The sequence below is a fragment of the Myotis daubentonii genome, chromosome 13, assembly GCF_963259705.1.
Source record: "Myotis daubentonii chromosome 13, mMyoDau2.1, whole genome shotgun sequence".
NCBI lineage: Eukaryota > Metazoa > Chordata > Mammalia > Chiroptera > Vespertilionidae > Myotis > Myotis daubentonii.
Window position 1 is genome coordinate 21,051,932 of NC_081852.1, and position 13,316 is coordinate 21,065,247.

At 47.0% G+C, this 13,316-nt stretch overlaps 1 protein-coding gene across 1 annotated transcript in view; it reads left to right on the forward strand.

The window, feature by feature from the left end:
* Positions 1-4,143: 4,143 nt before the first annotated feature.
* The window catches only part of PSAP (prosaposin), a 33,295-nt gene continuing 24,122 nt past the window's right edge, over positions 4,144-13,316 (forward strand). Inside the window, exon 1 of the mRNA XM_059662459.1 lies at positions 4,144-4,292. Within this exon, the coding sequence (XP_059518442.1) occupies positions 4,253-4,292 (40 nt within the window). The 5' untranslated portion in view covers positions 4,144-4,252. The remainder of the gene's footprint in view (positions 4,293-13,316) is intronic.

Consider the following 13,316-nt stretch of genomic DNA (forward strand, 5'->3'; position numbering starts at 1 on the left):
ATGCTGCAGAGGGAAGAGCCTGAGCTTGTTTTTGAGACATAGTGGGGCTGGGGGTCGCCCTTCCAGGACAGCATGAAGTTCTAGGGTGGAGGAGCCAGCGTGTGAGGAGCCAGAGTGGAGCTTTGGGGCCAAGCGGGTAGTCTGGGCTCTCATATCGGAGGCCTCAGTAGTATCAGCGGTCTTGGCCAACAGCTGTTTTGTTGTAGAAACAGATGGAAGCCCTCTGCAGTCCACAGAGGAACTACTACTACTATTATTATTTTGATTTTGGGAAGATGTTTATTAAAGCTGGGGGCAGTGAAACAAGGAAGGGCCTGGGCTAGAAGAAGCTGCAGGAGAGAGCCCAGGCCGGGCTGTTGTCAGCTCCCTGTAAAGTCAGAGAAAAGAACCTGCCTTGGAGACAGGTTCAGGGGCGAGCCCGGGACAAGCAGCCACTGCCCATTGCTCCCCTGATAGCAGTCTCATGGGGACCCAGGCCACCTCAGGAGGAAGGAGATTTGAGAGGGCGTGCACCCAGGAGGGTGCGCCCGCGGGTGGGGGTTTCAAGAGCCGCCAGGCACCAGACGTGGGGCCTCAGGAGGAACTGGGGCCAGAACTGGAGGGCCCTCAGGAACTCTGCCGGCATTCCCAGGATGGCTCACATTTCTGGGGAAAAGTCATCTTTTCGGTTCCCTGAAAACTTGAACTCACAGGAGGAGATAAAGGGGATTTTCATTTCTTTTGTAAGTTTTCCTACAATTTTTTCTTTAAAAAGTACAAAGTAACGTGTGGACATTGTGATGAGTGAAACAAGGCAAAGACAGTTGACTCAATGTCAGCAGACTCGCCCACCGTCAGTTCTCTGTTCCTCCCTCACGGATACCCAGCAGCCTCCCTCTGAGAGACAGGCAGGAGGGCCTGGCTCCCTGGGCGCCTGCCTGGCCTGGAGGATCCTGCAGCTCCCTCCCCAGCTCCGCCGGCCCCTCTGGGAAGTCAGTGGCAGGCAAGGCTTGGCCTAGACCAGTGATGGCGAACCTATGACATGCGTGTCAGAGGTGACATACGAACTCATTTTTTTGGTTGATTTTTCTTTGTTAAATGGCATTTAAATATATAAAATATCAAAAATATAAATCTTTGTTTTACTATGGTTGCAAATATCAAAAAATTTCTATATGTGACACAGCACCAGAGTTAAGGTAGGGTTTTTCAAAATGCTGACACCCCGAGCTCAAAAGGTTCGCCATCACTGGCCTAGACGATGCGCCTTGGGCCTTGCTCTGTCTGTTCCTTGGAACCCACTTTCCTCACAGGCCTGCCGCACACCAGCGCTTAATGCTCCCACCTCTCGCTGCAGAGCTGCTTGGAGTAGACTGTTTAGTCCAGGCGGGTTTTCTGAGCCCATCAGTGTTCAGCATTAGGGATCTTCCCAGTTTCCGTTGCTATAAAAGGCCCTTCTGGGAACACTTTGGATAAAAGACTTCTGAGCTCCGGGTCATTTCCTTTGGGGGTGTAGAACTAGGAGTGGTATGCTAGGATCAAAGGGTCCGAACAGCTTCATGGCTCGTTTCCTATCACAGGTGGTTAGGAAGGTGTTTTAAGAGGATTTAAACCGCTAACTTGGTAAAAAGTTACATAGTCCTCTTACTGTTGTCTTTCACTTATATATTCTTTTTTTTTCTTGTTGTTAATCCTTACCTGAGGATATTTTTTCCATAGATTTTTAGAGAGAGTGGAAGGTGGGGATAGGGGGGAGCGGAGAAGAGAGAGAAATAGCGATATGAGAAAGACACATCAATTGGTTGCAACCGAGGCTGGGGTCGAATCTGCAACCCAGGTACATGCCCTTGACTGGGCGGGCTGACGCGCTAACCGCTGACTGAGCAACACCGACCAGGGCTCACTTTTATATTCTTTACTAAAATTATGTCCTTATGGGGAAGGAGGTGGATGAAGGAACATATTACTGTTGTGTTCCAGGTGTGCAAATGAAAGGCAGCAAAAGTTCATCTCAGAAACACGGACACACCCTCCAGTTAGGAGGGGTGGGTGTTAAAAAAGAGTCGTGGTCGGTTCAGGCTCTGTCACTCCACCAAAGTGCCAGCTCAGTAACTCCACCGAAGTGCGAGCAGGGGATCTGAAGGTCTCTAAGCCTCCTTTCGGCTTGGAGTCTTATGACCTCGCACAGAACACGGGATGCTTTGCCTGCTCCTTCGGCAAGGAGCTGAGGGAAGGAGCGGTATCCTAGAGCCTCATCTCCCTTGCGTTTATCTTACCATTGGGGTGGTCTGCCCCATGATTCAGGAGCCTGCAGATGGGGCAGCCATGAGGTCACCATCTGGCCACTGAGGCCAACCGGTGAGGTATCCAGTCGAGACTAAGTCTTGTGCCAACTTTACTCAGTCCTTTCACATCGCCCACTGTGATGCTTACTTCCCCATCCGACTCCCCAGTGGGAAGTAAGAGCTGCCATGTGGGGGTGGCGAGGAGGGGGAACCACAGGCTCCGAGGCCTCTGTCTGTGCGCTGTTCCTAGGAGAGGTGCAGATGGTGGGAGGGGGCTGGAGCCCTTGGGTTTGCCCTGACCAGGTCAGTGGTGACCTTGATAGATGTCTTCCCCTTTCTGGCCTGTTCCCCCTCTGGCACATGGATGGAATGGGACTACTTGGCCCTTAAGGATTCCCCTAATAGGTGATGTTTCCCTCCTTTCCTTCTTCCCTCGGGCTGGTAGGTACTTGCCCCTGGGGGGAGGGGGGTGCAGTGGGGGTGGTGGTGCCATCCCTCTGTTCACAACCAGACAAGGTCAGCCATAGTAGAAGGTGAGTCATTTCCCGTAGGTCACCCAGGTCTTCTTTTCTGGAATAAGATGAGGATTGAGGCCTGGGCAGGGTGGGCATCTTCCTTCTCCAACAAGGCCCCTGGCCCACTCCGAGCTGGGTTCTCAAATTCAGGCTTCACTTCCTGTTCCCTTTTCCAAGGGCTGAGGCACTTTCTATTCTCCATTTTACTCCTCAATCCCTTTCCTCCACTCCCTCAGACAAACCTCGGTAGGACCTTGGGGGGAGTGTATTTAATACTGAAAAACCTGTCTGGGAGTCATGGGAAAGAAAAGTGATTGTATTGCAACGGCATGGATGGAACTGGAGAGCATTATGCTAAGTGAAATAAGCCAGTCAATGAAGGAAAAATACCACATGATCTCACTCATTCATGGATAATAAAGAACATTATAAACTTATGAACAAAAATAGATACAGAGGCAGAGCTGCCTCAAACAGACTGTCAAACTGCAGTGGGAAGGCCGGGGAGGGTAGGGGGGGCAGAAGAGGGGGGGGTAAGAGATCAACTGAAGGACTTGTATGCATGCATATAAGCATAACCAATGGACATAAGACACTGGGGAGGGCCAGGGGATTGTCAAGGGTGGGGGAAAAAAGGAGACATATGTAATACCCTTTGTAATACTTTAAGAAATAAAAAAATAAAAAAAAAGAAAAAAGAAAAGAAAAGAAAAGTGATTGTAAATATGAAATATTAACAGGGAAAACAGGGCCCGGAATGAAGTCACACACTGCCCCCCCAACCCCCCAAGTAAATACTGTAAACATCACCTGTAGGAGACAGTGTGGGTTGAGTGGTGAGTTTGAATTCTGACTGTGAGAACTTAAAGTTGGTTAATTTTTTTGAGTATAGATTATCATCTGAAAAATGGTATGAGTCATAAAAAATGGTGACACACAGAAAAAATGTGAGGTTTAAAATATATTTTATATATTGCCCAGCCAGCGTGGTTCAGTGGTTGCGTGTCAACCTATGAACCAGGAGGTCATGGTTGGATTCCAGGTCAGGTTGTACACCCAGGTTGCGGGTTCAGATCCCCAGTGTGGGCGTGCAGGAGGCAGCCCACCAGTGATTCTCATTATTGATGTTTCTATCTCTCCCCGCTCCCTTCTTCTCTGAAATCAATAAAAATATATTATATATATAATCCCACACATTGACTTATTCAGTTATTAGTTTTCATTCTGACTACCCCTCCCTTCTCTTCCACCACGTTTTTCTACCCCTTTCCCCTCCCGTCTTCTCCCTCCTCCCCGCCTTCCCTTCGCGCAGGCGCCCTGCGAGGCGCTGAGTCAGGCTGCGGGAGGGCTGGGCGGCCGGCGGGGCGGGGCGGAGCTGGCGCATGCGCGGTAGGCGGCGTCGGGGCTGGGCAGGTTTATATCCCCGAGATCAGCTGACGCCCTGCATTGCAGACTGCGGACTCCAGCGTCGCCATGTGCGCTCTCTTCCTTCTAGCCGGCCTCCTGGGCGCGGGTAAGTCCTGGGACCCCCTTCCTGGGAGGGTGTCCCCAGCGGGACGTGGGCTCGCGCCCCGGAGCGGCTGTGCGGGCCTGGCCTCTCGGGTCCCCTCTGGGCTTGGCGAGGGACGCGCACTGCGCAGGCGTGTGCGCCGCGCCGGTACCTGCTGCGCGGCCAGGGGCTGCGGGAGTTGGCTGGGAGGCCGGCGGCGAAGGAGCCCCGGGCCGGCCGTTTAGGGCCTGGGGGCGGGAGGAGGGGGTGAGGCGGGCGGCATCTCCTTCAGGGCTCCAGTCGGTGCCCGGGGCGGCGGGGGCGGCCCGGCCCTCCCCCCAGGCTGCCCTTCCAGCCATGGGGGTGAGCCCTCCCGCGGCCGCAGCCGTGTTGTGCTCGCGCTGGGCGCACGTGATTGAGGTGGAATGGAGCCCCTTCCCGTCGGACACACCGGCCCTGGGCCACAGCTGCCCCGGTTTTAGAGTATTGAAGTTGCAGGAGGCATGGAAGCCCACTCTACCGTCTTGTGTTGATGTTTGTCTTTGCGCGCGCGCGCGCACACACACACACACACACACACACACACACACACACATATGTATATTCTTGACCCTACATCTTGAAGGTGATACGGGGTTTTTACGATCCGGATGATTTTGCAACGGAGCCCTCATTTCACGTGCTTTAAAATGCCTTTGCACAGCCATTGGCCGGTTTTAGCAGTGGCCTACATTTGGGAAAACGTAAGTATGGGAGAAGCTGAGCACATGAGTGTTCGTACACCTGCTTATTGCCCTGAAATGGTGCTGGGGGTTACGGTCATTACAGGCTCCGCAGGCAGCGCCTGGTACCAGCTGCACCGCCTTCCTGGAATTAGAAGGGACCCTAGTGCCCTCCCCAGGTCACCGTGACCTTCCCTTCCCCCTAATTCTTGCTCTCACCTCTTAACCCCGTTTAAGTCATCGCGGTAAAGGGAAAGGAGTGAGATTGGGTTACGTAATCAAGTTTCTGTAGTTCGATAGTGACAGAACCAGATTTCAGTTTATAAGTGGATAGTTAAGGAGCCAGATTTTAATTTTTATAACATTGACTTTGAAGTTACAAACACATTTGGGTATTTTCAGATAATAGCCCACTGAGGGAAATAAACCTGATCTTTAGGACCAGCCTACATTTCTCTTTATTAACTATGTAATTTAGGGTCTAGCCTCCATTTTAAGTATCATGTAGCCATCCAAGTTTCAATAAACAGTAACCAAAGAATTAAGAAAGTACTTACAGATGAAGTAGGTTGAAGATGTTTTTCCTCATGTTCGCTTGCAGCAACTCACAAGAATGTGTACTTAACCTTGAACCAAGCTCTTAAACTTGTTTTACTTGTAGAGGATGAAAGGTGAACTGCTTATAAAGGTTTTTGGTTTTATAGTCCCTGAAGAAAATTTATTTCTCACTGGGGTTGATACTGCTTGTTATTTTAATGGTTGGTGTAATAAACAAATGCTAGTCTCTAAATTTTCTATACTGATTGAAAAATTCCCCCTCCCCAGCACTCTCCCCCCACCCCCCCATTAAACAATTGTTCTTAGGCAGTGAGTCACTCCTCACAAGACCTTTAAGAGGTCTGAATCACTCAGATTGCCCAAAAGGATCTGAATTGATTCTTTGGAAATGTAAAATTCTCCTCTGGTTTATATGGGAAGATGGTTAACCAGAATATTAACTAAGCCAGGATGCCTGCTTCCCAGCACACTTGGGTACATGGGAGTGTGCTGTAATGGCCTTGCGCTAACCATGCTGCCCCTAGGGTCATGCCAAGGTCATGCTGACAGTGTATGGATGCATTTTAATAAACACTGACTTGCCTTGACAGCTCTGGTTGTACTTTTCTGGAAATGTATTTCTAAAGTTTTAATAAATATTGATACTGTTAGTGAAGGAGCATCGTGGCTTCGGCCGCCACCTGCTCCCCGGAGGTGCTTAGAACTTGCGGTTCCAACATGGCGCTGCTGTATGGAGCACAGTGTCATCCTGCATCTGGAGAAGCTTTATAGGTTGTGTTTTGATAATGTCCTCGTGGTGGGGACGTTTGCTTTTGGGTTGCTTTTCCACCCCTCTAGTTGCCCCTCCTTTTCACTACCTGGAAAATAAAGGGAAGTGATGGTATGCGGAGTGATGGTATGCGGAGAGAATTGGGGAGTATCTGTAAGGAATGAAGACACTGAGGCCTCAGAAGTAACTCTCCCAAATCATAGGCCCCTCACCGAAGTCAGGATCAGAACCCAGGCCTCCAGCTGCTTGCTCTTTTCCTAGCCTTCTGTCAATACTGACCTCTTAACTTTTTACAAACATACTGGGTTGTCATTTGCCCTCAGGACACATACACATTTTAAGTGTATTACTTGATGAATTACCACTGGGTGAACATACCTACCATGGCAGCACCCAGGGTCAAGGAATAGAGCGGGAGCAGCATCCGGAAGCCCTAGGACTTTCCATGCACTACCCTGCTTACTTGCCCCAAAGGAGACAACTGTTAGCACCGGAGATGTAAAACCTCAGCTGCTCTTTTTGAGCTTCTTATAAAGGAATCTTACAGTAAGGCCATACTGTTGGGTGATTCCTCGAGTGGAAAAGTGTTAATGAGGTGACGTGTAAAAGCATGTGGTATGGTGTGGTACGTGCCCTCGAAGCCAAGCTGCCCTGCTACTGTCACCTGCGGATGGCTAGCCAGCTGAATGGTGTTCGCCCAGCACAGGCAGGGAGGCTCTGTAGGGATGCTGGGTGTATTGTGAACAAAAAAACGGTGTCCAAAAAAATGTGTACACACTTTAACAGCTGATAGCTCAGTTTTGAAAAGGCAGTGTTAATAAACACTGCCTTTATATTTCAAAGTATGTTTGTACATTTTGGGGGGATACCCTACATATAGTCATTTGATAGCTGCTGCTGTTTATGATGCAAGACATGAATTTATGTCATGGTCTGCTGAATATCCACAGAATTCCAGTTCTCACCTGCCAGGAATTTTGGATAAACACCCTGTTTATCAATTTTCAATCAGTGATCAGTTTTACTCAGAAAATGTAATTCATGAGGGTTTATTTGTATCAACCAAGCAAGGATTTGGTAAGTGCTTGAATTACATTTGACAAGCTGTGTCCCGTCCCTCCTGTGAGAGTTGAAGGGTATATTGGATTGAGTCATCTGGGTTTTTCTAGATTAGGGAAAGGAGAACTTGAACTTGCTCCTCCATTTTCTTCCTATTCGAAACTATGGAATGCCAGGCCGGAACTTGACAATGGGGAAGAGGAAGGGCGAACAGGGTGTTGTTGGGGGGGGGGAGTGGGGGGGGTGGGGGCGGTAGGGGTGGTGGGGGTAGCCACCTAATAAGGCAAGGGAAGCTCTCCAGGCCAAAACAAGCCTCTCCTGACCATGGCTCTTGGAGGCAGTCTTCTGCCTTGGGCGTTCTAGATTACAGACGTCAGGCTCTGAGCCTTGCTCTCTGGGTTCTGTTTGGCTCTGCCACCAGAAAGGAAGGCCTCGATTTTCTTTTTCTTTTTTTAAATTGATTTTAGAGCGAGAGGAAGGGAGAGGGAGAGATAGAAACATCGATGAGAGGGAGACATTGATCGGCTGCCTCCTGCACGCCCCCTACTGGAGATCGAGTGGGAAACCTGGGCATGTGCCCTGATGGGGAATTGAACCAGCAACTTCTTGGTGTATGGATCAATGCTCAACCACTGAGCCACACTGGCTGGGCTAGATTTTCTTTAAATCAGATGAGAATGCTAATTACCTTGCCTTAAAAAAAAAATTAAAAACGATAAATATAGTGTTTAGGGTGAAGAATTTAACTGTTGCAGAAGTACTAACTGCTTTACTTTTTGTTCATGAAGTTCCAGAAAATAATCTGAATTATGCCTTGTGTAGTGGCCTGTGCACTGAAAAATAATCTCTCCAAATTTCATGGTTCTTGTGGAATTTGTAATTCGTTATGCTGAGACTGAGATGATACTGTGGAATAGAAGTTAAACTATCACATTGCTGACAGCTGTGTACTGGGACAGGCTACTTAAACTGCTTCCCTACCTGTAATAATCATTCCTGTCTAATAGGTTGCAGCGAGGCTTTAATAAATCACTGTATGACAGGGCTTAGGTAGTGAATACTCTAAGGTGTGCTGCTATCCCAGGAGTAAAAACAGTATTGTGTTTGTCCATGTCCTTGTCCCACCCGCACAGGGACCCTTCTCTGCCCTTGATTTTGTAGTATCTCCTGCTGTCTTGCATTTCAAAGATTGTTTTAAGTTTAATAAAACAAAATTAAATTGGCATAAATATGTATGCTGGACATAATTACTGGGCCAGGAAAACAAACCAGGGTAGGTAGTCAGCAGTTAGGAGGGAGGTGGGAGAGCAGCCCAGCAGATCAGGGCTGGTTCCTGGTAACCTGAATTCTCAGATTCTAGGCCTCTCGTTACTAATTGTGATTCCTAGGCTAAGTCTGTTTAGCCACCACCCTCCCTCTGCCCCACCTCCCTCCGTAGATAACCACCCTGCTGGACTTGATGTTTATCATCCTCCTGCAGGTCTTTTTTTTATTTCTTTTAACTGATTTCAGAGAGGAAAGGAGAGGGAGAAAGAGGTAGAAACATCAGTAATGAGAGAGAATCATTGATGGGCTGCCTCCTGCAGGTCTTATACTTTCATAGATACAATGTAACCTTCATCATTTAAAAACATTTTCAGCCTGCCCTCTCAGGGATTGAGCGTAGACCTATGAATCAGGAGGTCAGGGCTCCATTCCCGGTCAGGGCACATGCCCAGGTTGCAGGCTCAATCCCCAATGTGGAGCGTGCAGGAGGCAGCCAATCAGTGATTCTCTCTCATCATTGATGTTTCTATCTCCTTCCCCTTCCTCTGAAGTAAATAAAAATATATTACAAATATGTGAAAAAATTTACAAATATTGTATATGTTAGTATTTTCTTGGCTAGTGAGGTTCATCCTCTTTGGAGGATATACCTAGGAACAGAATTGCTTAGCTGTGGATTGTACATATTTCACCTTAACTAGAAATTGCTGAATTACTCTCTAAAATGACTTTGGCAACTTATATTCCCACAAAATATGCATTTTTACTTGAATCATTAATACTTGACATCAAACTTTAAATTTTGCCAATTTGAAGAGTAAAATGGTGGTTTTCATTTGCATTTCTGCTTTTATTTATCCTTAGAGGTCATTTCACGCTAATCCAGATAGATCCTATTACTACCTCTTTTAAAAAACACACAAAACTTCCAATTTTGGAATAATTTGAGATTTACTGAGAAGTTACCAAGATAGCACAGTGAGTTCCTATGTGCCCTTCACCCAGCTTCCCCTAGTGTGCACATCTTACAGAACCACTGTACACTTGTCAGGACAGTATGTTACCGGGACTGCAAGCTTTATTTGGAATTTATCAATTTTCTCACTAATTGCATGTTTCTATTGCAGTGTCCAACCCAGATTACCACATTGCACTTAGTGACATATCGTCTTAATCTCCTACCTCCAGCTGTTTAAAATGTAGCTGCAGAGTATTTCATTGTATAGATGTGCCAATTAGCCAGCCCTAAGTGAGATGAATTCTAATGGCACTTCCAAATTTTAAATTGAGTTCTGGCCATATTTGGATAGATAACCGCTTTTGAAAAGAAATAATTTACATTGTAGGCTGAAACTTCATAAATAAGATAGAAGGAAATGCTATAGAGAGTTCTTTTGGCCAGTCTTACGGATGTCACTTACCCTTCAGCAGTGTGATGGCACGCTCTCCTGTGTAGCTACGTAGCTTCCTGTTAAGAACTTGAAGTTTGTCCTGCAAGGTCACATGACATCTGGCCCTTGGCTGCCTCTCAAAGCTGTCTTCTCCTTCCCGTCAGGTCAGGGCTGCCGTCCAGCCCCCTGGCACCTTATTGTTGCTCAGAACCGTTGCATTCTGTACTCTACCCATCTGAGATAACCCAGGCGATGTGCTCCCTCCTCTCAGGTCTCTGCTCAGATGTTGCCTAGTCGGACTCCCCCCTGCTCTGTCTGCCTGGCTTTGTGGTACCTTTATTTGCTGTCTTGATCCCTTGCTGTATCTGCAGCATGTACGGCCGTGCTCAGCACAGAGAGCTCAGCATTGCTGACTGTGGTGTGAGGTGTAGCCATGTAGACGTCAACTCAGGAAGTGCTGGTGGGTTGGTGTGCACGACACTTAAATGTTAATAGTGCTAAGCCTTTTTTTTTTTAATACATATTTTATTGTTTTTTTACAGAGAGGAAGGGAGAGAGATAGAGAGTTAGAAATATCGATGAGAGAGAAACATCGATCAGCCACCTCCTGCACACCTCCTACTGGGGATGTGCCTGCAACCCAGGTACATGCCCTTGACCGGAATCGAACCTGGGACCTTTCAGTCCGCAGGCCGATGCTCTATCCACTGAGCAAAACCGGTTATGGCATGCTAAGTAAGCCTTTATCACAATTAAGTAAAGCATTTTCTTTTATTTACTGACATGAATTTTAAGAGATTGTGTTTAGGAGTTGACAGATCAGAGGTGACTTTGGGCTCAAGCGAAGTTCTGACGGTTACAATAGTTCAGGTTAGAAGGACCCTCAAAACTGTGCAGGGGGCTTTAGTGGGTGGTAGGGACACAGGAGTCTGACGTGATTTACATACCCCTGGTGGCTTTGATTTGAGATGAATCTGAAAGAGGAACCGGCTGTAAATTGAGGAAGCTATTTCCCCTTCATTTTGTTCCAGAAGTTGGTTGTTTATGAATGTTAACTCAGTGGTTCTCACCTGTTTCGTTTTCAGGAGCCTTAGATACTCCTAAGTTGCTGAGGGACCTCAGAGACCTTTTGTTTGTGGGTCTGTATCTATCGATGTTTACCATCTTATAGATTAAGCTGACAAAATTTTATAAAACCCTTTAGAAATAATGATGAACCCATTACATTTAATGTGATTTTTATGAAATAAGTTTTCCTAAGACACAAACATTTAGGGAGAAGATTGGCTTGCTTCACAGTTTTGCAATCTTGATAACACCTGGCTGGATTCTCAGTCTGTTGCAGTGTCACTGTCATATGCCTCATTTGTGAGTGAACGAGGGAAAAGGGCAACTTCTCAGTGGTATGAGAATTCTCACCTCATGGACCCCCTGGCAGGATCTCTGGGACACTCAGGGTTCTCTGCACCACACTTAGAGCCACTGGTGTAGCTGGTCTGTGGGAACTACAGGCATTGTAATACCTAACACTGAGTTAATTGTGTATTCAGCATTGTTCTAAGTGCCTTTTTTTTTTTTTTTTACTTAACATTGATATAATCCAGAGCAACTGCATCAGAATGTCAGTCAAAAGTGACATGTATAGTAGACACACATGTATCTGAAACTTTTAATTCATAACAGTCACGTGGGGCAAGCCTGTAACTGAATTTCCTTAGTGGGGTTTGCATGAAATCGTTCAGGGTGTTCTTCTACAAGTGTTGAGGCCACCCAGCCATTTGGCAGGGATGGGGTAGGGCCTGTGCCAGTTTCGGGCTCACTGCATGAACTCCCGAGCAGCACCTGGGCTGGCTCTAGACTCTAGAACAGCCGTGGGCAAACTACGGCCCGCGCCAGATCCGGCCCGTTTGAAATGAATAAAACTATTGAAAAAAAAGACCGTACCCTTTTATGTAATGATGTTTACTTTGAATTTATATTAGTTCACACAAACACTCCATCCATGCTTTTGTTCCGGCCCTCCGGTCCAGTTTAAGAGCCCATTGTGGCCCTCGAGTCAAAAAGTTTGCCCACCCCTGGTCTAGAACCTTCGACCCCTGCCTGTACCTGTGCACTTGACCCTGGTGAGTACTGCCAGGGGCCACTTCATGGTCCACTTGTGGCATCTTATCTAAGGTGACTTAAGTTCACCTCTGTTCATCACCTGGTAGGATGACACTTTGGAAGAAGAGCTCGGCTTGCAGGAGTTTATATTGGACTGGAGTACTCTTGAATGAACAAATAGGATTTTCTCTTTCCCAAATTAATTATGCCACATGATATGACTCTTGTACAGTATAAGAAGATTACATTCTTATCCCTCAGTGTCTCAGTTATTGCACAAGGTAATTTGCCTGAGGACTCCGTATCCTTCCCCACGTAGATTTCTTGTCTTAAAATGATCTGGCTTGTGGGGAAAATTAAAAAGAACAAGGCGGTAGTGGGTGAGGAGAAGCAGGGAAGAAAGAACCTTTGTCTTCAGTAACAGAAATAATAGCTTATCTGGGCCAGAGGTGATGGGACGGCAGCCTAGCTGAGCGAGGGCTCTATTGCCATGGGTTTCTCTTGTGATAAGAGGACTGTTTGGACCTTACTTTCTCCAGTTCAAGGCGGCTGCCTCTGCAGGGGTGCTATTCTGAATGATTAAATGGGCAGTGTTTCTGTTCTCCTCTGCAGAATGTTTTCTAAAACCACCTTTGCTGTAGAAGGTATTTGTGACACCAGCTCTGATCAGGTAGCCGATGTTGCTTTATCTCTTGCTCTTAGGGGATCTGAAATGTCTGACTGCAGGGGACCTGAGGTAGTTGCTGTCCCTCCTGGGGTTAGCCTCTCTTGGTTTCCTAGCAACGTGCCTGTTGCCATGGTGATACATTACTTAGAGGGCAGATCCACTGCCTTTGGAATATTTGCTCAGCTCCTTGGTGCTGGGAGGCTGCATGCATTTTCCGTTATTTCATTGGTAGCTGGACTTGAACAGCATCTAGTATGTGTTACCTAAAATATGTAAAAGGAAAAACATGTTGTATAGCTAAAATAAGACTGACTGACTTAGGAAATAGCGCATAAGATATACCTTCTAGGAAAGGTCTTCTTCACTGTGAGGTTGCTTTTCAAAATCTTTAGTAATTACATTATATACACAGGCTTTTAAATGGCCTCATTGGAGGCAAGTCTTAGTAAAGACTTATCATTTGGAGACTCTTCTGGTGAATGAGGTAGATGATCAAGCTGGTATTTAGTTAGG